The sequence below is a fragment of the Haliaeetus albicilla genome, chromosome W (genome assembly GCF_947461875.1).
Source record: "Haliaeetus albicilla chromosome W, bHalAlb1.1, whole genome shotgun sequence".
NCBI lineage: Eukaryota > Metazoa > Chordata > Aves > Accipitriformes > Accipitridae > Haliaeetus > Haliaeetus albicilla.
The window spans coordinates 44,738,776-44,760,753 of NC_091515.1; the positions used below are offsets into that span (position 1 = coordinate 44,738,776).

General features: G+C 43.5%; 1 protein-coding gene across 1 annotated transcript in view; it reads left to right on the forward strand.

The window, feature by feature from the left end:
• The window catches only part of LOC138683546 (proprotein convertase subtilisin/kexin type 5-like), a 244,874-nt gene that overhangs the window by 107,005 nt on the left and 115,891 nt on the right, over nucleotides 1-21,978 (forward strand). Inside the window, exon 6 of the mRNA XM_069775528.1 lies at nucleotides 18,862-18,950. Within this exon, the coding sequence (XP_069631629.1) occupies nucleotides 18,862-18,950 (89 nt within the window). The remainder of the gene's footprint in view (nucleotides 1-18,861; nucleotides 18,951-21,978) is intronic.

A 21,978-nucleotide genomic window follows, 5' to 3' on the forward strand; every position in this document is an offset into this window, starting at 1 on the left:
GCCCAATTGGCAGATCCTCTAGTATTAACCAACCAGGTGGCTTTTGCTAAATGTGTATCCCAATGTTTGAAAGTTCCAACCCTCCATTGCTCTCAGTGTAGTTTTCAGCAGTCCATTGTATCATTCGATTTTCCCAGAGGCTAGGGCATGATAGGGGATATGATACACCCACTCAATGCCATGCTCTTTGGCCCAGGTGTCTATGAGGTTGTTTCGGAAGTGAGTCCCATTGTCTGATTTCATTCTTTCTGGGATGCTGTGTCACCATAAAACTTGCTCTTCAAGGCCCAGGATAGTGTTCCGGGCAGTGGCATGGGGCACAGAATACGTTTCCAGCCATCCGGTGGTTGCTTCCACCATTGTAAGCACATAGCGCTTGCCTTGGCGAGTTTGTGGGAGTGTGATATAGTCAACCTGCCAGGCCTCCCCATATTTATATTTCAGCCATCGCCCTCCATACCACAGGGGTTTTAGCTGCTTGGCTTGCTTAATTGCAGCACAGGTTTCACATTCATGGATGACCTGCGCGATAGTGTCCATGGTCAAGTCCACCCCTCGATCTCGAGCCCATCTATATGTTGCATCTCTTCCCTGATGGCCTGAGGTGTCATGGGCCCACTGAGCCATAAATAGCTCACCCTTATGTTGCCAGTCCAGGTCCACCTGAGCCACTTCAATCTTGGCAGCCTGATCCACGTGTTGGTTGTTTTGATGTTCTTCAGTGGCCCGACCCTTGGGTACGTGAGAATCTACACGATGTACTTTTACAACCAGATTCTCTAGCCGGGACGCAATATCTTGTCACAGTGTGGCAGCCCAAATGGGTTTACCTCTGCGCTGCCAGTTGCTCTGCTTCCATTGCTGTAACCACCCCCACAGGGCATTTGCCACCATCCATGAGTCAGGATAGAGATAGAGCACTGGCCACTTCTCTCAGCAATATCTAACGCTTGCTGGATGGCTTTCACTTCTGCAAACTGACTCAATTCACCTCCTCCTTTAGCAGTTTCTGCAACTTGTGTAGGACTCCATACAGCAGCCTTCCACCTCCGATGCTTTCCCACAATGCATCAGGATCCGTCAGTGAACAGGGCATATTACCTCTCATTTTCTGGCAGTTTATTATACAGTGGGGCCCACGTGCCACCTCCTCCGGCGACATTCCAAAATGTTTGCCTTCTGTCCTGTCCGTGATCACTTCTAAAATTCCTGGGTGACTGGGCTTTCCTATGCGAGCCTGTTGTGTGATCAGTGCAATCCACTTACTCCACGTGGCATCAGTCGCGTGATGTGTAGAGGAGACCCTCCCTTTGAACATCCAGCCCAGCACTGGCAGTCGGGGTGCTAAGAGGAGCTGTGTTTCAGTACCAACCACTTCTGAGGCAGCTCGAATTCCTTCATACGCTGCCAATATCTCTTTTTCAGTTGGAGTATAGCGAGCCTCGGATCCTCGATATCCTCGACTCCAAAACCCCAGGGGTTGGCCTCGGGTCTCCCCAGGGGCTTTCTGCCAGAGGCTCCAGGTAGGGCCATTTTCTCTGCCTGCACTATAGAACACAGTTTTAGCAACTTGTCCTGCCCAGACTGGCCCAAGGGCTACTGCATGGAAAATCTCCCACTTAATTTGTTCAAAGGCTTGTCATTGCTCAGGGCCCCATTTAAAATCGTTCTTCTGGGTCACTTGGTAGAGAGGACTTACAATTTGACTGTAATTTGGAATATGCATTCCCCAAAAGCCCACAACACCCAAGAAAGCCTGTGTTTCCTTTTTATTAGTCGGTGAGGACATAGCTGCTATTTTGTTGATCACGTCCGCAGGGATCTGACGACGCCCGTCTTGCCATTTTACTCCTAAGAACTGGATCTCCTGTGCAGGTCCCTTGACCTTACTTTCTATTATGGCAAAACCAGCTTTCAGAAGGATTTGGATTATTTTCTTCCCTTTCTCAAAGACTTCTTCTGCTGTGTTGCCCCATACGATGATGTCATCAATGTATTGCAGGTGTTCTGGAGCTTCACCTTCTTCTAGTGCAGTCTGGATCAGTCCATGGCAAATAGTGGGGCTGTGTTTCCACCCCTGGGGCAGTTGATTCCAGGTGTACTGGACGGTCCTCCAAGTGAAAGCAAACTGTGGCCTGCGCTCCGCTGCCAGAGGGATTGAGAAAAACGCATTAGCAATGTCAATTGTGGCATACCACTTGGCTGCCTTTGACTCTAGTTCGTATTGAAGTTCTAACATATCTGGCACAGCAGCACTCAGTGGTGGCGTGACTTCATTCAGGCCACGATAGTCGACTGTTAGTTTCCACTCCCCATTAGAATTCTGCACTGGCCATATGGGACTATTAAAGGGTGAGCGAGTTTTGCTGATCACTCCTTGGCTCTCCAATCAGCAAATCAGCTTATGGATGGGGATCAGAGAGTCTCGGTTGGTGCGATATTGCTGCCGGTGTGCTGTCGTAGTAGCAGTTGGCACTTGTTGTTCTTCAACCCTCAGCAACCCCACAATCGAAGGGTCCTCAGGGCAGGCAAGGCAGACAGCTGTTCAATTTCCTCCATCTACAGTGCAGCTATACCAAAGGCCCAATGGTACCTCTTTGGGTCCTTGAAATGCCTCCTTTTGAAATAGTCTATGCCAAGGATGCACGGGGCCTCTGGCCCAGTCACAATGGGGTGTTTCTGCCATTCATTTCCAGTTAGGCTTACTTCAGCTTCCAATACAGTTAACTCTTGGGATTCCCCTGTCACACCAGAAATACAAATGGGTTCTGCCCCTTTATAACTTGATGGCATTAGGGTGCATTGTGCACCAGTGTCAACTAGAGCCTTATATTCCTGTGGGTCTGACGTGCCAGGCCATTGAATCCACACAGTCCAGTAGACCCGGTTGTCCCTTTCCTCCACCTGGCTGGAGGCAGGGCCCCTCTAATTCTGGCCAGAGTATCCAGTACTCACTTTTTGTAAAATTGGCTGAGGAGTCCCTTCAGGAGGATCAGAAATGAGATCAGCCCTTCTACTCCGTCTGGGGGACTGCTCACGGGAAACTGGAGCGGCATTTTTCCAAGAAGAATCTTCTTTTCTGATTGTTTTTTCTCGCAACTCCCATACCCATGCATCTAGGACTGAGGTAGGTTCTCCATCCCACTTCCTAATGTCCTCTCCATGGTCACGCAGGTAAAACCACAGGTTAGCCCGTCGTGTGTACCTTCTATCTCCTCTCTCTTGGGCAGAGGAACGCTTACTCCTAATAGCTGCGATGCAGGCCTGTACAGGTGGGGAGAAGGACATATCCACTTTGAATTGCTGGAACTCCCATGACAATTCCTCTACAGCTGAGACACAGGCCCGTAGGGAGGAAGAGAGACTTCCTTCGTATTGCCAGAGTTGGACAGCCAGTTTGTCCACCGTTTGTCCATTGCCTTCTTTCCAGGACATTACTGCCAATGAGTTGGCATAGGTTGGTGGTGCACTTCGTAGAAGCTTCTGCCACATGGGTTGTGTGCATTGGACTTCATCTGGATCTGTGGGTGACTGCGCATTTTCTGGATCATTATAAGTCACCTCCAGCACGGCTAATTCCCTCAGGTACTGGATACCTCTCACCATGGTGGTCCACTTGCCTTGGTGACATGTAACTTCATCCTTGAAGGGGTATCTTTCCTTTACACCTAACAGAAGTCGCCTCCAGAGGCTGAGGACTTGTGTTTTTCTCCCAATCGCCTTGTCGATGCCCCCTTCCCTAGACAGGGATCCTAGCTGCTTGGCTTCCTTGCCCTCTAATTCCACACTACTGGCCCCATTATCCCAGCATCGGAGCAGCCAGGTAACAATGTGCTCACCTGGGTGGCGGCCAAAATCTTTTCGCATGTCGCGCAACTCAGGGATAGAGATTGGGTGATTATTTCAGGTTCTGCCTCTTCCTCCTGTTCTCGTGATGACCCTGGTTCACTTCCATCTCTCACTAAGCGAACTAATTTCTTTGTGTGTTTCTTTTTCTGTACAGGGGTGACTGATACTGGCACAGGTTGGTTCTCTGGTTTAGCTGCAGTGCCTGTCACTGGGGTTGGGGTAGCCACGGTGCCTGTGTCACGTCCCAAAGTTGGAGCGACTCAGGTTCGTGGATTTCCTTTGTCAGAATTAAGGTGAAACGACACCAGGGGAGTTCAAACAACAATCAACATTTATTCAACCTAGCTAACTTTGTCCAAGTACACATGAACTTGTTAATATGAACCTTGCAACATGTCATTAAGCCGCTGCTTGAGGAGGAAAGTACAGAAAAATGAAATGGAAAAAGGAACATGAAATGTATCAGGAGGAGAGCCCTCCCGTTGAGTCACGAGGTTCAGTGCAGACCCCCTTGCTTTCTGGACTCCTTCTCAAAGAGGAGCTCAGGGGCGGCTAGGTCCACTCCTAGTCTCAGACTTGGTCAACGGTTTATGTTTCAAAGGATGAGGTGTAGGGACTGTGGAAAAGAGAGAAGGAAAAGAGGGAGAGAGAGAATGAGAGAAAAAAAGAAAGAAAGAGAGAAGAGAAGGGTTTCACCAGTCCTGGGTCCAGCGTTGGTCCAGCCAGCGTAGAGATCCAGTTCCGGAGGGCACGCACTGAGGACTCGTTCTCTCTTCTTTTATAGTGTGTTAGTTGATGATCTCAACATGTGCAGTTCCCACACCTGGGGTTCACTGGAATCAGTCAGTGAGCTTTGGGGGGGGGGGCGGGGGGAGGTTCATGGTGGAGTTGCCTCTCTTTTCCTGCTGGCATGACCACTTAAGATAGAAGCACAGTCCCAACTTCCGTGGGGCCTTCTTCCTCCAGGAAGGCATAAATTGTGTTCCTTCTCCTGGTCACTTAAGATAAGGAATTGGGGCCTTGGAGAAGTGCGTTCCCACCCTCCGTGGGGCCCTCTCCTCTGGCCACATTGTCCTGTTCACAAAACTCCAGCATTTTTACAGAGGCCGTTTTCTCCAGCAAAGTTCTTTAACGAATGTTTGAGATATTGAATTTGTCAGACCGTCACAGCCTGTCACCCTCTTTTCCCTCTCTTCCCCCTGTGGGTGCTGCCTAATATCAAGCAGTGTTTGGTAGATACTAGCCAGGGCCCAGCACGGTGTGGTAAGTTGTGCGTCTCTGGAATAGCCACAGCATTTTCCTTTCAAATATTCTACCACTTCATGAGGGTTCTGTAGTTGTTCGGGAGTGAACTTCCAAGTCACTGGAGGTGAGAAGTTCTCTAGATACCTGCCCACATCCTCCCACATGCTGTGCCACCCATGAATATCCAGCTTTGGGGCAGATCTCTGGGTGGTATTCTTAAAAAGCCTTTTTGTAGCCCTAAAGAAGACCTGAAACATATTCAGGAGGCATAGCACTAACAGCACACTGGCTTGTGCATCCCAAGGATATTCAAAATTCTCAAAAGCTGTTGTAATTAGCTGGAAGGAGAGAAGGGAGGTGAACAGACGGATGGACGGCGGGGGCGGTAAGTATCCCTCCCTGACTTCCCCATGGATTGGGTGCAATTACCAATAAATTCCGATAGAAGGTGCCCGAAGTATGGAAATGATATCACTGCTGCATACAGACACCAGCTTAACCTCATGACCAGTGATGTAATCATTTCACAAGTCGACATTGCCCAGTATAGCAAAATGATAATCCTGATCCGTCTCCCAGAGATGATAAGCATCACCGCAGGCAATACATAGAGCATATAAGAACTTACACAACACCAGCATGTGAACAAATGAACCAACATTGTGACTAGCAACTATTTAACTAATATAAGAAATGTGTATAACAAATTTCTTTTAACACACTCTGGCCAGATCTGTCGTTATCTCAACCCTTCGGGTCCCATATTTGGCACCAAAAAAGGACTGTCGTGGTTTCAGCCCAGCTGGTAACAAAGGACCACGCAGCTGCTCGCTCACTCCTCCTGCCCCCCTCCGGTGGGGAGGAGAATCAGAAAGGAGAAAAGAAAAGAAAAAAAGGAACCTCGAGGGTTGAGATAAGGACAATTTACTGGGCCAACACAAAAAGAGAAGTTACAACAACAACAACAGTACTAATAAAAGAATATACAAAACGAATGATGCACAGTGCAACTGCTCACTACCTGGGACCCAACGCTCCGCCACTTCCCCCACCAAAAGCCAAGAGAGAGAGAGCCTCTTCAGCCCGCTCCCCATTTATATACTGAGCATGATGTCACATGGTATGGAATAGCTCCTTGGCTAGTTCAGGTCAGCTGTCCTGGCTGTGCCCCCTCCCAGCTTCCTGTGAAAATTAACTCTATCCCAACCGAGCCCAGTACACTATTGCACCAGCTGTCTCCTGTTTGATCTTCTCAAAGGCTTGCTGTTGCTCAGGGCCCCACTCAAAATAGTTGTTCTTTCGGGTTATTCGATAGAGAGGGATCACAAGCTGACTATGACCTGGAACATGCATTCTCCAGAATCCCACAAGGCCTAGGAAAGCTTGTGTTTCTTGTTAGATGGTGGAGACATAGTTGCTATCTTACTGATCACATCCATAGGGACATGAAGACATCCATCCTGGTATTTTACTCCCAAGAACTGAATCTCCTTGCAGGTCCCTTGACCTGGCTTCTTTTTATAGTGAAACCAGCTTTCAGAAGAATCTGGATTATTCTTCTTCCTTTCTCAAACACTTCTTCTGCCTTGTTTCCTGACATGATGATGTCATTTATGTATTGTAGATGTTCAGAGGCATCACCCTGTTCCAGTGCAGTCTGGATTAGTCCATGGCAAATGGTAGGACTGTGCTTCCACCCCTGGGGCAGTCGATTCCAGGTGTATTGGGCACCCCTCCACGTGAAAACAAACTCTGCTGTTCTTCGCAATGCAGCAAACTCACAATGGAGGGATCTTCCAAGAGGCCAGGCAGGGTAGATGATAGCTGTTTAATCTTTGTATTCATGGTGGCTACACCAAAAGCCCATCGGTACCCCTTCGGGTCCTTGAAGTACTTTCTCCTGAGGTAGTCTGTGCCAAGGATACAGAGGGCCTCTCGGTCTGTCACAATGGGGTGCTTTTTCTACTTGTCTCCTGTTAAGCTCACCTCAGCCTCCAATATACTGAATTGTTGGGATCCCTCTGACACTCCAGAGATCCAGATGGGTTTTGTGCCCTTATACCCTGATGGCACCAGGGTATACTGTGCACCAGTGTCTACCAAAGCCTTATACTTCTGTGTGTCTGATGTGCCAGGCCATCCAAGCCACACAGTCCAGTAAACCCAGTCATCCCTTTCCTCCTGGTCAAAGGCAGGGACCCTCTATGTTCCTGTTCCTGGTCAGAGTATTCACTGCCTGACCCTTGCAGTGCCAGACCAGAAGTCCACTCACCAGGATCAAGGGAGGTGATTTCAGTTCTTCTATGTCTGGGAGATCGCTGATTGTCTTCTTGTGTCTCTACAGCTACTAAGCTGACAGCCTTCTTGGGTGACCCGTATTTAGCAGGTCTCTTCCCCCTCAGTTCATGTACATGGGCTTCCAGCTTGAAGGTGGGCTCACCATCCCACTTCCTCATGTCCTCCCCTTGGTCACGCAGGAAGAACCAGAGTGTCACGTGGCATGTTCCTGGGGCTCCCTTTCCCTCTGACCGGGGCAGGAGGGGACTGACTCTGTGGGGTGCCCCTGACAGTCAAGGCGCTAGCCTGTGGGGATAAGGAGGGACAGAGATTTTTCAAATCTTCAAAATTTTGGAGCCAGGAAGATGCTCTCTCCACAGTTGGTGTATCCATATCTGCGCAATACATTGCTGCCAACCTGTTAGAATATGATGCTGGGGTGTTTTGAACCACGTTCCTCCACATGGCCCATATACACAGGACATCATGTGGATCTTTGGAGACTTGGTTGTCATCCATGTCACTGTAGATGACATCCAGCACCGCTAATTCTCTCAGATACTGGATGTCTTCCTCAGCAGTAGTCCGTTTTCCTTGGTGTCCTGGGTTCAGCTGGGGTAGAGTTAATTTTCACAGGAACCTGGGAAGGGGCACAGCCGGGGCAGCTGACCTGAACTAGCCAAGGAGCTATTCCATACTATGTGACATCATGCTCAGTATATAAATGGGGAGCGGGCTGGTGGGGGGCTCTCGGCTTTTGGTGGGGGAAGTGGCGGAGCGTCGGGTTCTGGGTGGTGAGCAGTTGCACTGTGCATCACTCATTTTGTATATTCTTTTATTAGTACCGTTGTTGTTGTTGTAACTTCTCTTTTTTGTGTTGTCCCAGTAAATTGTCCTTATCTCAACCCTCGAGGTTCCTTTTTTTTTTTTCTTTTCTCCTGATTCTCCTCCCCATCCCACCGGAGGGGGCCGGGGAGGACTGAGCGAGCGGCTGCGTGGTCCTTTGTTACCAGGTGGGCTACCACGACACTTGGTAATTCACAAGACCTTCCTTGAAAGGATATCTTGCCCTCACACTTGATGGGAGCCACCTCCAGAGACTGCAAATTGCTGCCTTTTTTCCAATTCCTCTCTCAATTCCCCAGTTTCTAGCAAGGGATCCCAGCTGTTGGGCTTCCTTACCTTCTACTTGCTGAGTATTGTCCCCACTATCCCAGCATTGGAGCAGCCAGGCAGCAGCTGGCTAGCGCCTGTTATCTTTCCGCATGTCTCAAAGTTCTTTTGAGGTCAGGGACTAGGTAGTTTCTGCCTGTTGGGTGATTTCTCTCACTCCTTCCTCCCATTTCTTTGCTGAAGGACCAGCTTCTTGATCAGACCCTTCCTCCTCCTTCCTGACTAATTGATGATATGGACCCATTGACCTCCATGTCCACTGTTTCTTTCTCACTACTGGGGCAATTACTGTAGTTGGGGTTTCGGTCCGTACCTCAACTATGGTGTCCTCAGATGTGGTTTGTGTCCCTGTCTCAATTATCATGTACTTAGATGTAGTTTGTATCCCAGTCTCAATCATGGCATTCTCAAAGGTGTTTTGAGTCCCTGTCTTAAGCACAGTCCTCTGATTGATAGTACTGAACCATGGCTTGATAGGCACAGGCCAAGCCCCAGTACAGTGTTAGGAGCTGCTGGTTTTCATTGGGGTAGGCAAGGCACCCTTCTATCAGGTGGTGTGTCAGTTTACCAGGATTACTTGCCTGTTCAGGTGTATTCCCTCATCCTCTCCACGAGACAGCTCCCCCAGGACAGCAAGGGCATCAGTGCCAGGGCCAAGTGCATAGCCATTGTTTGTATTAACATGTTCCCAAGCTCAGCAAAATAGAGATAAGAAAAGCAGCCAACAAACTCCGTGACCCACATAGAAGCTTGCCATTTAATAACTACTATAGCTATAGCACGCTCAATTTGAAACTGCTATTGTCTCATGCCCCATATTGGGTGCCACAAAGGACTGTTGTGGGTTAACCTTGGCTAGCTGCCAGGTGCCCACCAAGCTGCTCTCTCACTCCCCCTCCTCAGCAGGACAGGGGGAGAAAATAAGATGAAAAACTTGTGGGTCTCGATAAAGGCAGTTTAATAAAGAAAAGCAAAGGCCACTCACAGAAGAAAAAAGGAATGCAAAAAGATTTATTCTCTACTTCCCATCAGCAGGCAATACATAGCCACTTCCTGGGAAGTAGGGCCTTAGTACGCATAGTGGTTGCTCCAAAAGACAAACACCTTAATAAAGAATGCCCCCCTCCCCTCCTCCTTTCTCTTAGTTTTTATTGCTGAGCACAATGTCATATGGTATGGAATATCCCTTTGGTCAGTTTAGGCCAGCTGTCCAGGCTATGTCCCCTCCCAACCTCTTGTCCATCCCCAGCCTACTGGGCTTTGGCAGGGGCATAAGGGGTTTGAGAGACAGCCTTGATGCTGTGCCAGCACTGCTCAGCAGTAGCCAAAACACTGGTGTGTTATCAACACCTTTCTAGCTACCAATACAGAGCACAGCACTATGGGGGCTGCTATGGGAATAATTAACTTCATTCCAGCCAGACCCAGTAGAAACTGTCAGAGACATTATTTCCTCTGTAGCTTCCATATTCAGAATTTATCTTATTATTTTCAGAGATGGTTTTGTTGCTCTCCATGTATTATTCTCCCCCACTAACCCTGGGGGCTTAGGAACTCTAAGGTGCTTTTTTGAGAGGCAGTTTAGTGTAGACAAAGGAATCATGAAGGCCGTATGTCCCATGATTTCTCTATCCCCTCCCTCTACTTTCCAAGATGTACTCCCTGTGTCCATCATCTGATGGACAGTCTTCAGGATTAGAGTCATACTGGTATGAAAGCATAACATGCCCAATGTTTAGCACTTCAAACATTTCATTAATTCCCAAAAGGTATGACTGCTGTTTATAACTATGATGGCAGTTACTGAAGCAAGGGAGAAAAGGTCAGCCATGGTTGTGCATTATAATGTATATGTTAAGTGTGCTTGTGTTCACATAGAGAAGGTTCAAAGATGCATTTTCTCAGCAGATAAGTGATACCAAAGCAGGTAATTTGGTGGTAAACAATGGGCACTAAAATAGGGGTTGGAATTCAAGACTTCCCAGAAAGAATTTATGTCCCCTCTTGTTGGCTATATTGCTTGCATTATGTGTATGCTGATACTGAAGTAAAAAATGAAATGTATTTGTAGGAACTCTTTTGGAGATCAACTGCTCCTCAACAAATTACCTAAAGCATGTGTCAGCCCTGTCTAACCTTGCATATAAAATGTCTGAGAGGCTGCCACAGACCTGCAGTCTCTTCTTTCTTCTCCCCAAAGAACTAAAGTTTTTCTAATTTGTGGAAACAATGTGGATATCAGCAAGAAATGACTGTGCGTAGGTTACTTATTGCTGTCATCTGCTGGTAATATTAATATCTAAGAGGAGGATAGTGACTGAATCAAGATGATACTAGGGATGTGGTTTGTTCTGTTTTGTATTATCAGTGATTGCCTTAGGAAGATGCAAAGATTAGTTTATTTATGCAGGGCTACAATATTATTTCATCAGCATTAAAAGCCAAGGTTATCTGGATGCTACAGAATCTAAACCCTAGGATCTGTTATCTTTATGGAGAGTCTTTGTTGCAGACTGGGGAGAGCCGGTTTAATTTTTATATTGAACTATTACCAATAAGTGCAAGTTTTAAAAAAATAGCTAAATTGACCATTTTTACAAGGTGATTACAAGAATTTTTATAATGCAAAAATGCATGTCCTATTTTGTCCATCTCCTTCCCTTATTAAGTTTTTTAATACAGTAGTTCCTGTTATCAGTTTTGCTAGACATGTTCCATATATGAAATTTAAATTTGGGCCTTCATTTGTCCTCTTTTCTGTATATCATGAGTGAAGTGATTAAACCATCTAGTGTCACAGATTAAGAATGGGGAAAGGGAAAATACAGATATGTAGTTCTTCCCAAGTGTGTGTGCTACTCTATTCTTTGGGCTGCACACAAAAAGAGATCAACCGATGTATAAGCATAAAAAGATTGCCGAAATCATTTGGAGCACATCCTCCCTATTCTGTGACGTTCCATTCCCTCTACAGCCTGTCAGTTGTCTTTAATTAGCTCAAAGAAAGATCTTTTTGCTTACGTGGCAAGGAAGCCTTCGAGTCTAAGCAGCCTCATATTCTGTTTCAAAAGCACATGGAATAGTCCTTTTGATTAGATATATCTAGGTAGTAATATACTGTTCCAGGAGAGTATTGGACTTGTTATTGCTGCTGAACAGGTTGAATTTCAGTGTACTGGAATTAAACTGCACTGTTTTTACTTGTGATTAATGAATGTGAAAAAGAATTGGGTTCCCTGCCTTAAGAATGTTACTGTACAGTTAATATGAAAGGCTATATTAAAAAAGCTTAACTGTCAAAGTTTTGCTGTTTGGTGGCTTTTGAACTAATTTATTCCTTTTTCATCAATGCCCTCCAGAAAACAGGATTAAATACTTTGCTAAATATATTTTATTTGCCTATTTCTGATTCTATGTCATATTTCAGTGGCTCCATCAGAGCTTTTATTCATTATTTGTTTTGCCTTTGGTAAAAAAATACAGAAAAAAAGGCATATTTGTTTTATACATTCAGATCCATTTACCCACTTACATAAAAAACCCTATAAATTGGTAATTAATATTGTAGTATCACAGTCCTTTTGCTGGGCTCATATCAGAACTTCACACTTCTGAGAAATTAGCTTTTTGCTGCTAACAGCTAACAAATATAGAGTGACAGGGGAGCATCACTGTTACCCATGCTGTTAAATCTGAGTGGGATGTGAAGCATTCCATGTGTTTGTTTTAATATTGTCATATTTGATTTTATTTGAGAGAAATAGATGAGTTATTTTCAAATTATTCTTTAAGTAAACTTCCAATAATCATGCAAAAAGGCATTAGTCTCTGGAATCTTGACTCAAGCCAGCCTCCAGTCCTGTACTATAACCACATTACAACACTGTATTTGATGCTCAGAAGCAGGATCCTGTCTGTGTAATATAATATCCAGACCTTTGGCATTTTTCCTGATATTTCACGTTGAAGATGTATAACTTGTTTTTCATATTTACTTTGTCATCTCTTTCTCTACTGTTAATATCCAAACTTCTATAAATTCTTTTTTATCTCCTTTTTCAGATGTTCTCCAAACAACATTCCAACTTAGTGCCATTTTGGAAAGTATTTTTCATCCTCCAGATAACTAAAGATCATTTATATGTGAAAAGCTCTAAGAAAAAGATTTCTTTTGCACCACATTAAACATTACTCCAGAATGCAATAAAATGCATTTCTGATGATTGCTGTCAATTTTTTTTTCCAGCAGTTATTACATTGTGATGGTCAGATATCACATTTTTCCATTTAGAAATATATTCCAGTGTAATAGAGACCTTAGAAGACATTTGAAACTTTAACTAAAAAAGGCTTATACAAAAATAGATGTCAACTCTAATATATTTTTTGACAGATAACAATGGCTACCTAAAACTCCATTCTTCCTCTCCCTTTAGAGGTTTGAAAATTATTTTATCATTTATTATTCACTCAGCAGTGATGAAAATATCACCAAAGACATTTGGATTTCAGAAATTTTAGATTACCTGTAGTTAGAGTTGGAAACAGATTTGGCAACTATGTGGTTAATATTGACATTTAATGGCAGTTCTGCCATCTTTCAGCTCATGTTACTGTGTATAAACTAGTTTTTCAAGTGTATCTCATTGTTTATGGCACCAACACCTCACTAAAGTAATATGATTAGAATTTCACTAGATCAAAACTTCAGATCTGGATAAAGGTGCACCCATAACATTCCTTTAATCCTATAATTTTCTATATCCTGTAAAATATATTTGGCATACAATTTGGAGTTTTGTTAACTAGAAGAGAAAGAGGTCTCTTACTAGTTAGAGGTTAGTGGAAACCTAATTTAGTTCATGTTACAAGTTCAGTCCCTTGGATTCCACTGTAATTTATAATTAAAGCTAAGTAAAAAAAGTTCTTAATATTAATGCATTGTATTTATGCATATGCAATGTTTGTTATGTAATCATGTTGGGAAATGAATCTGTGTTATCAAAAATAGAGGAGCAGCTGTTCAAGCACAGCCTATTAAAATGGACATAAACTTGTGTAATCTTCAAGACTATTCTAACCTTTTTGTCATAACTTGATATCCACTCTTATAGTATGTGCAGCATAGACTTTGCAAAGAATGTGAAGTTTTCTTCTTTTTTGTAGACATTTCCCTAGATAAAAAAGAATAACTGTTTTCCTTATTTGTGTACAAACTCTTGTGCTGAATATCTCTTTTAGAAAACCTCAATAAGTTGCTGATATTCCAGATATGTTTGTGATGGGCTTGCATTGAAGTACTCTGAAACTTTCTCCTTAAGTTCCCTTTCTGAAAAGACTCTGGTGACAGTTTGAAGTGGGTTGGGCTATAATGTTAGTGTTGTGAAAAGCTGGAGGGCTTTAAACCCTCTAGTCCTCCTAGTTTTTTATATTCTAAAAGAGTTGATAAACTCCAGAATAATAAAAGACAGCAAAGAAATGCATCATCACATTTCTGGAATTCAAAGAATAGCTGTCAGAGATGGAGGCTTTAAAATGAAGAGCCCATTTAGATGGAAAGGGCTTTTCAAATTACCTGCAGCTGTCTTCACTAACTCTGATTTTTTTCTTTAAACATTCAGAGGAGAGCTGTGAATCAATTAACTTTTATCTTAAAGATGTTCTAAGTGCCTTATACCTTCCTCTTCTTCTAAAAGGCAAATTAAGAATGATTATTGACAAGATAGATGACATGTTTATATTACATAGCGGTAAGATGGGGAGTGATATTTAATCATAGAACATGCACCTTTTCTCTTTCCATCTATTGCTTGAAATATTCACCTGTCCCCATCTCAAAGAGAATCTGGTCATTAAAAAAGTTACTTTGTGTAATAGATCAGTGCTTAAATTTCTCTTTTGCTTATCTTACTCTTAGAGAGCCATCAAAAGACTGTACCTTTACCATCCAATTGCTCAGTTCCTCTTCATTCATGCAGCAGCAAAGTGACATATGCCTTTTCATAGAAGTGTATTTTGTCAAATAAAAACAATTTCTTTCAAGTTCTTCATGTAACAGTGAGGGCATCATAAGGCAGAAACTCCACTTTTACTAAGGCCTTCCTGAAAAGATCTTTGACAGCTTACTTACTTGCCATTAATGGCAGACTGACAAAGTTCCTCCATATAAAGAAAGATCAATCTGAATTGCCAATATATTTTCTTTGTATTCTGTTTTCCATCTTTCTCATATAAAAAAAATGAATTTAAATACATTTCTGAGAAAGCTATACTTACTTGCCTGGAATGGAAAAATTAGTCGAAGCAATTAATGTTTTATAGTGGAAAGTGTTATCCAGCATATAAGTACATTTTCTTTAAATATACTGCCCATGAAATCTCCTTTCTTTTATCTGGTGCCCTCTTGAGCCAAAATCTGTCTTTGAATAGGGATTTTTCATGTCTCTCTGTGGTGGGTTAACCTTGGCTGGCTGCCAGGCACCCACCAAGCTGTTCTCTCACTCTTCCACCTCAACAGGATAGGGGGAGAAAATAAGATGAAAAAGCTTGTGGGTAGAGATAAAACAGGGAGGTGACTCAGCAATTATCATCACAAGCAAAACAGACTTGACTTGGGGAAAATTAATTTAATTTATTGCCAATTAAAAATAGAGGAGGATAGGGAAAAGCAAAAAAACAACCTAAAAAAACTTCCCCCCACCCCTACTTCCCAGGCTCAACTTCACTCCTGACTCTTCTACCTCCTGCCCCACTGAGTGGCACAGGGAGGATGGGGAATGGGGGTTGCAGTTGGTTCATAACATTTCATCTCTGCCATTCCTTCCTTACACTTTTCTCCTGCTCCAGCATGGGGTCCCTACCACAGGCTGCAGTTCTTCAAGAACTGCTCCAGTGTGGGTCCTTTCCATGGGGTACAGTCCTTCAGGCACAGACTGCTCCAGCGTGGGTCCCCCAAGGGGCCACAGGTCCTGCCAGAAAACCTGCTCCAGCGTGGGCTCCTCTCCATGGGCCACAGTTCCTGCTGGGAGCTGGCTCTTCACAGGCTGCAGCTTCCTTCAGGGCATATCCACCTGCTCCAGCGTGGGGTCCTCCCCAGGCTGCTCCACCGTGGACCTCCATGGGCTGCAAGAGGACAACCTGCCTCACCATTGTCTTCACCACAGGCTGCTGGGGAATCTCTGCTCTGGCGCCTAGAGCACCCCCTCCCCCTCCTTCTTCACTGACCTTGGTGTCTGTATAGTTGTTTCTCTTTCTTACATTTTTTTCTCACTCCTCTTTCACACAGCTGCTGTTGTGCATCATTTTTTTACCCTTTCTTAAATATGTTATCACAGAGGTGCCATCAGTGTCACTGATTGGCTCAGCTTTGGGCAGCAGTGGGTCTATCTTGGAGCTCGCTGGCACTGGCTCTGTCAGACATGGGGGAAGCCCCTGGTATCTTCTCACAGATGCAGATGCTTTTTTTTCATACTCCAGGGTCTGTTCATAATTGTAGACCTCAAGTAAAATCTAGGACAGAGAAAAATAAAAGTAATGTGGAAAGAACATAGTTGTTAAATGCATATTTTTTAGAACGTCCTCCCTTTTACAACATAATTGAAGTATTACTTAAAGGACTCATTAAAAGAAATTGAGTTGCATATATGATTAATTCATGCAGTGGTAAGCTGCTTATAAAGAATGCAATTTTATACATATGATCTTGAAATGAATAAAGCAACTTTTAATTTTGTCATTTCCCTTATAAATGTGGAATATGATTAACAATAATCTTGGCAAAGAAGCAAGGCTCTAACATAAAAATCTGTTTACAAAACAAATGTACACCATTAATGGACTCAAAATATGATAAAAAGGATTTTTAAATATGTGAAGACTAGTGAAATATTCAGAAATGTTAATTTAACACACATGTAAAAAACTGTCCAAAGATCTAATTTTCTCTGGAATATGTTTTTTCTATCAGAATTTTACCTGAAATTTCACACTGTGTTTTAATTTAATAAATATATGTAATAATACCTGCATGTCAGCCTTTTAAATCCCCAGCTACTTCTAACTGATCACTTCCACTTCAGCTGGAATTTGTCATGCAGTTTCATGTTACATGTTGTCCTGGTTTCAGCTGGGATGTAGTTAACTGTCTTCCTAGTAGCTGGTACAGTGCTATGTTTTGAGTTCAGTATGTGAAGAATGTTGATAACACTGATGTTTTCAGTTGTTGCTCAGTAGTGTTTAGACTAGAGTCAAGGATTTTTCAGCTTCTCATGCCCAGCCAGCGAGAAAGCTGGAGGGGCACAAGAAGTTGGGAGGGGACACAGCCAGGGCAGCTGACCCAAAGTGGCCAACAGAGTATTCCATACCATGAGACGTCATGCCCAGTATGTAAACTAGGGGGAGTTGGCCTGGGGAGGATCACCGCTCGGGGACTAGGTGGGTGTCGATCGGTGGGTGGTGAGCAATTGCACTGCGCAGCATTTGTACATTCCAATCCTTTTATTATTGCTGTTGTCATTTTATTAGTGTTATCATTATCATTATTAGTTTCTTCTTTTCTGTTCTATTAAACTGTTCTGATCTCAACCCACGAGTTTTACTTCTTTTCCCGATTTTCTCCCCCATCCCACTGGGTGGGGGGGAAGTGAGTGAGCAGCTGCGTGGTGCTTAGTTGCTGGCTGGGGTTAAACCATGACACATGTAATCCCATTTTACTATGGGTTGCTGCTGAGAGGGGCAGTCATACTTTCTCTCTCCCACTTGCGCCAACCACACAGCCCTTCTGTTTCCTATGTATAAACATTACATGGCCCTTTTGCAAATGGGGTCTGTTTGGTAACCCAGGGGAAATCTAACCCTTTTGATGGTGCTCAGTGGATGTAGTTAAAGTGGCAGGTATCCATATACTCCTCTGTGAACCACAGACAAACTCAAGCTGTTTCTGCTCCTTTACAGGCAGCCTTCTTTCTCCATGTGTGTTTCTTATCTTTCCCCATTCTCTACTGAAAAAAACTTCATTCATTCCCAGTCACTTCCCTCTGCTGCTCTTTCCAAACTTGGTTCCCAGGGAAGGTTTCATACCAATGCAGCCTCTCTCTGGGAAGCTGTGTCTGGGCCACATGCATTTCACAAAGCAGGTGGTGATTTCTTAATAAAATATATGCACCGATGTGATGTGCGTGGGTATATACATTTTTTAAGACTATAGTCATCTGTGCTTTGAGTGATAACACCTATAAACTTACATGTGAGACCTAACAAAATCATAATGAGAAAAAGGGAAGTTTGGGAATCGTGTCAGAGCCACAAAGATGATTAAGGAGGATCTTTCATATGAGGAGAGGTTGGGAGAGATGGGACTGTTCAGCCTGGAGAAGAGAAGGCTCAGGGGGAATCTTATCAATGTGTATAAGTACCTGATGGGAGGGAATGAAGATGAGGGAGCCAGACTCTTCTCAGCAGTGCCCACTGATAGGACAAGAGGTAATGGGCACAAATTAAAAAACGTGAAATTCCATCTGGACACAAACCCCCCACTTTTTTACTGTGAGGCTGATCAAACACTGAGAGAGGTTGCCCAAAGAGGTTGTGGAGTTTCCATCTGTGGACATATTCAAAGGCCGTCTGGACTCAGTCCTGTGCAATCTGCTCTAGCCGACCCTGTTTGAGCAGGAGGGGTGGACTAGATGATCTCAAAAGGTCCCTTTCAATCTCAGTGATTCTGTAATTGTGTCTTCTAAATAATTCTAAAGACAGGCATTTTCCTATAAATGTAAATGTATTTTTAAAAGGCACTGTTTCAAACAAATAGGGAACTAGAAGATTATTTGAAAATACTTGAAAACAAACAGGGATCTTTTTAAAAGTCTTTTTTAAAAGGCTTTTTAAAAGGCTTTTAAAAGGCTTTTTAAAAACTTGTATATTCCAATCATTTTATTATTACTATTGTCATTTTAATATTATTATTATCATTATTAGTTTCTTCTTTTCTGTCCTATTAAACCGTTCTTATCTCAGCTCACAAGTTTTACTTTTTTTCCTGATTCTCTCCCCCATCCCACTGGGTGGGGTGGAGTGGGTGAGCGGCTGTGTGGTGCTTAGTTGCTGGCTGGGGTTAAACCACAACATAATTTTAAAATGTGTTTGGGGAAAAGTTGTAACAAGGGCATTAATTTGCTATGAGGAGGTACATAGTGCAAGATATTGTTGATAATTGGGGCTTTAGCACCTGAGGATGAGCAAAGTCAATGCCTTTAAATCCCAACAATCTGAGTTGGTGGATTATCTTGCTTACTTGAAAAAATGTTTGTCTGACTGCAGGCATGGAACCCGTTGTGCTGGAGAAGTGGCAGCCATTGCAAACAACTCACACTGCACAGTAGGAATCGCCTTTAATGCCAAGATTGGAGGTATGTGAAACAGTCTCCCACAAAAAAAAAAAAAAGTAACTAAAGAGTCATTTGTACCAAATGACTCTTTCAGAGCTTTCTAAACAAGAGGAAGAGATTTGTATGGATAACAGTTGTACTTGTAGCATGGTAGTTAAATACCAGTACTGAAGGAATTTGTCTGCAGTGACCCTTCTCCAGTGTTCCCTGGGACACCACCTCTCAGTACACACAGAAAAATAGAAAGCAAGGCCTTTGATGAAAACACAAAACCCAGAATTGGGACATTTAGGTTTTCTTACAAATTCAAAGCTTTAACTGAGCTTTGATAAATCAGAAGTAAACGTACACATCATGAATATTCGCTTACATATTGATCCCAAACAAAACACTGACATAGCTGTAAAACTAAAAACATTTTTTTGTTGTTTGGCTGTGGTTGGAGAGTATCTTCTTTTGATCCCTGTGTGTGATCAGATTATTACCTGAAATATGAGATTTGATTGCAGTTTTTTATTCTGTTCAGCCAAGAGATTCCAAGTGATTTCTATCAATACTTAGTCAATGGCTGCTTAATTAAGACCTTTAGTTTGGTTCTTGAAATGACTGTCAAAATGTCATGTAAATATCTCCTAGGCTGTAGCCTGCCTGTGCCAGTTTTTACCACTTCAAGTGAAGATTTACTCTGTATTTTTAATGAAATCATGAGATTGGTATATTGGCTTTCAGTAAAAACACCTACAGCTCAAACTCATTAACTGTTGATTTTCTGCCACAAAATAGATGCCATCTGTGAAAAAAGAAACATGTTTACCTACATATACTATAGATAACAGTTAAAAAATATGAGCAGGCATACTTGTGGCTATGTTTCTACAATTAATAGTAATGTATCTGATCAGGAGCTGCCCCCATGTTGGACAGAGCTAGTTTCAGCCGCTGCCCAAAGCTGAGCCAATCAGTGACAGTGGTAGTGCCTCTATGATAACATGTTTAAGAAAGGGTAAAAAAATACAGCACAAGAGCAGCTGTGAGAAAAAATGTAAGAGAAACAACCCTGCAGACACCAAGGTCAGTGAAGGAGGGGAGGAGGTGCTCCAGGCACCAGAGCAGAGATTCCCCTGCAGCCCGTGGTGAAGACCATGGTGAGGCAGGCTGTCCCCCTGCAGCCCATAGAGGTCCACGATGGAGCAGACATCCACCTGCAGCCCATGGAGGACCCCACACCGGTGCAGGTGGATGCCTGAAGGAGGTTGTGACCCTGTGGAGAGCCCGTGCTGGAGCAGGCTCCTGGCAGGAACCGCTGCCTGTGAAGAAGAGCCCACGTAGGAGCAGGTTTTCTGGCAGGACTTGTGACCCCGTGGGGGACCCATGCTGGAGCAGCCTGTTCCTGAAGGACTGCAACCCGTGGAAAGGACCCATGCTGGAGCAGTTCATGAAGAACTGCAGCCTGTTGGAGGGACCCACATTGGAGAAGCTCGTGAAGGACTGTATCCTGTGGGGTGGGACCTCATGCTGGAGCAGAGGAACAGTATGAGGAGGAAGGAGTGGCAGAAACAAAATGTTATGAACTGACCTTAACCCCCATTCTCCATCCCCCCTGCTCCGCTCAGGAGACGGAGGAGGTAGAAGAGTCAGGAGTGAAGTTGAGCTTGGGAATAAAGGGTGGGAGGTGAGGGGAAGTTGGTTTTAGGGTTTTTTTTGTGTCTCACTATTGTAATCTATTTTTAATTAGTAGTAAATTAAATTAATCTTCCCCAAGTCGAGCCTGTTTTTCCTATGATGGTAATTGGTGAGTGATCTCCCTGTCCTTATCTCAGTCCATGAGCTTTTTCGTCGTATTTTTCTCCCCCTGTCCTATTGATGAAAGGGGAGCGATAGAGTGGCTCGGTGAGCACCTGGCAGCTTGCCAAGGTCAATGCACCACAAGAATCTAACCTTCAAGAAACTTCATTGATCTAAAGGAAATAAAAATGGTATCTACTCTGCTTAACACAGTGCTTCTGCAGAGCCATCAGTAACACTGTTGTTTAAAGAAAGCTGGAAAATACCATAGTGGCAGCTGTAGAAACCTCACTTGACATAATGTACCACCCTTATAAAGTATCCCAAACATAAGTCCTCAGAAGACTCAGCAGATAATCTGCTGAAAATCAGAAGCAAGAGGGAATTCCAGGGTATTGGGAAGGAAGGTTAAGCTTCCCCTTCTGCTAGGTGTATATGTTTAAGAGTTTCACTGTTGCTGATTTCTATTTTGCATGCCTCCCTCCCCTCATAAAAGCCATAAGCTATACATGTGAATATGCAGAAGTTGTGTTTCCTCTCCACGAGCCAGATAGAGTGTAAAAATGTTGAATCATATTATACTGAAATAGTGTTCAGCTCGCTTATTTCCCAGGGATTTAAAGACCCTCATTTTAAAGAGAAGAAACTAGAGTTGAGGTATAGCAATTACATTCTTCTTACACAGAGGAGCACCTGCTGAGAGTGATGTTGAATTTGGTCCACCAAGATGGGTCTTTACTTCAAACCAAAATGTGAGTTGCTGCATCTCTGGACACATAATGGATAGTGAAGAGACCAAAAGGGAAGAGAAATCCTTTCCATTGATATTTCATCAAATACTGGCAGCTGAAGAAATCTGATTAATGATCTTTGTGATGGAAAGTCATTGACAAGATATCTACCAGTAATTCTCGCTTTTTTAAAAACATGTGTTTGTACTCTGTCTCATTTCAACACATTTAAGAACTTCCGATAACAAAATAGATCAGAAAAAAGATTCTTAGAAAGTCTGAGTCTTCTCAACAGCATGAGTGGGGAGTTAATCTGCAGATATGAAACTATGAGTGAAATTGCAATCTGGACATTCAGTTCTTTTACAGGTTGTGGGATGTTTCTTAGAAAAAATTATGCCTGTAGTTCATGTTTATCTCAGTTATTCGCCCTTTCATTAAAAAACAAAGCAATGCACCAAAGGGCTAGATTATTTTTTTTAATGTGTGAGACTGCAGTAATCACACATAGCAAATTACCACCTACAGAGCTT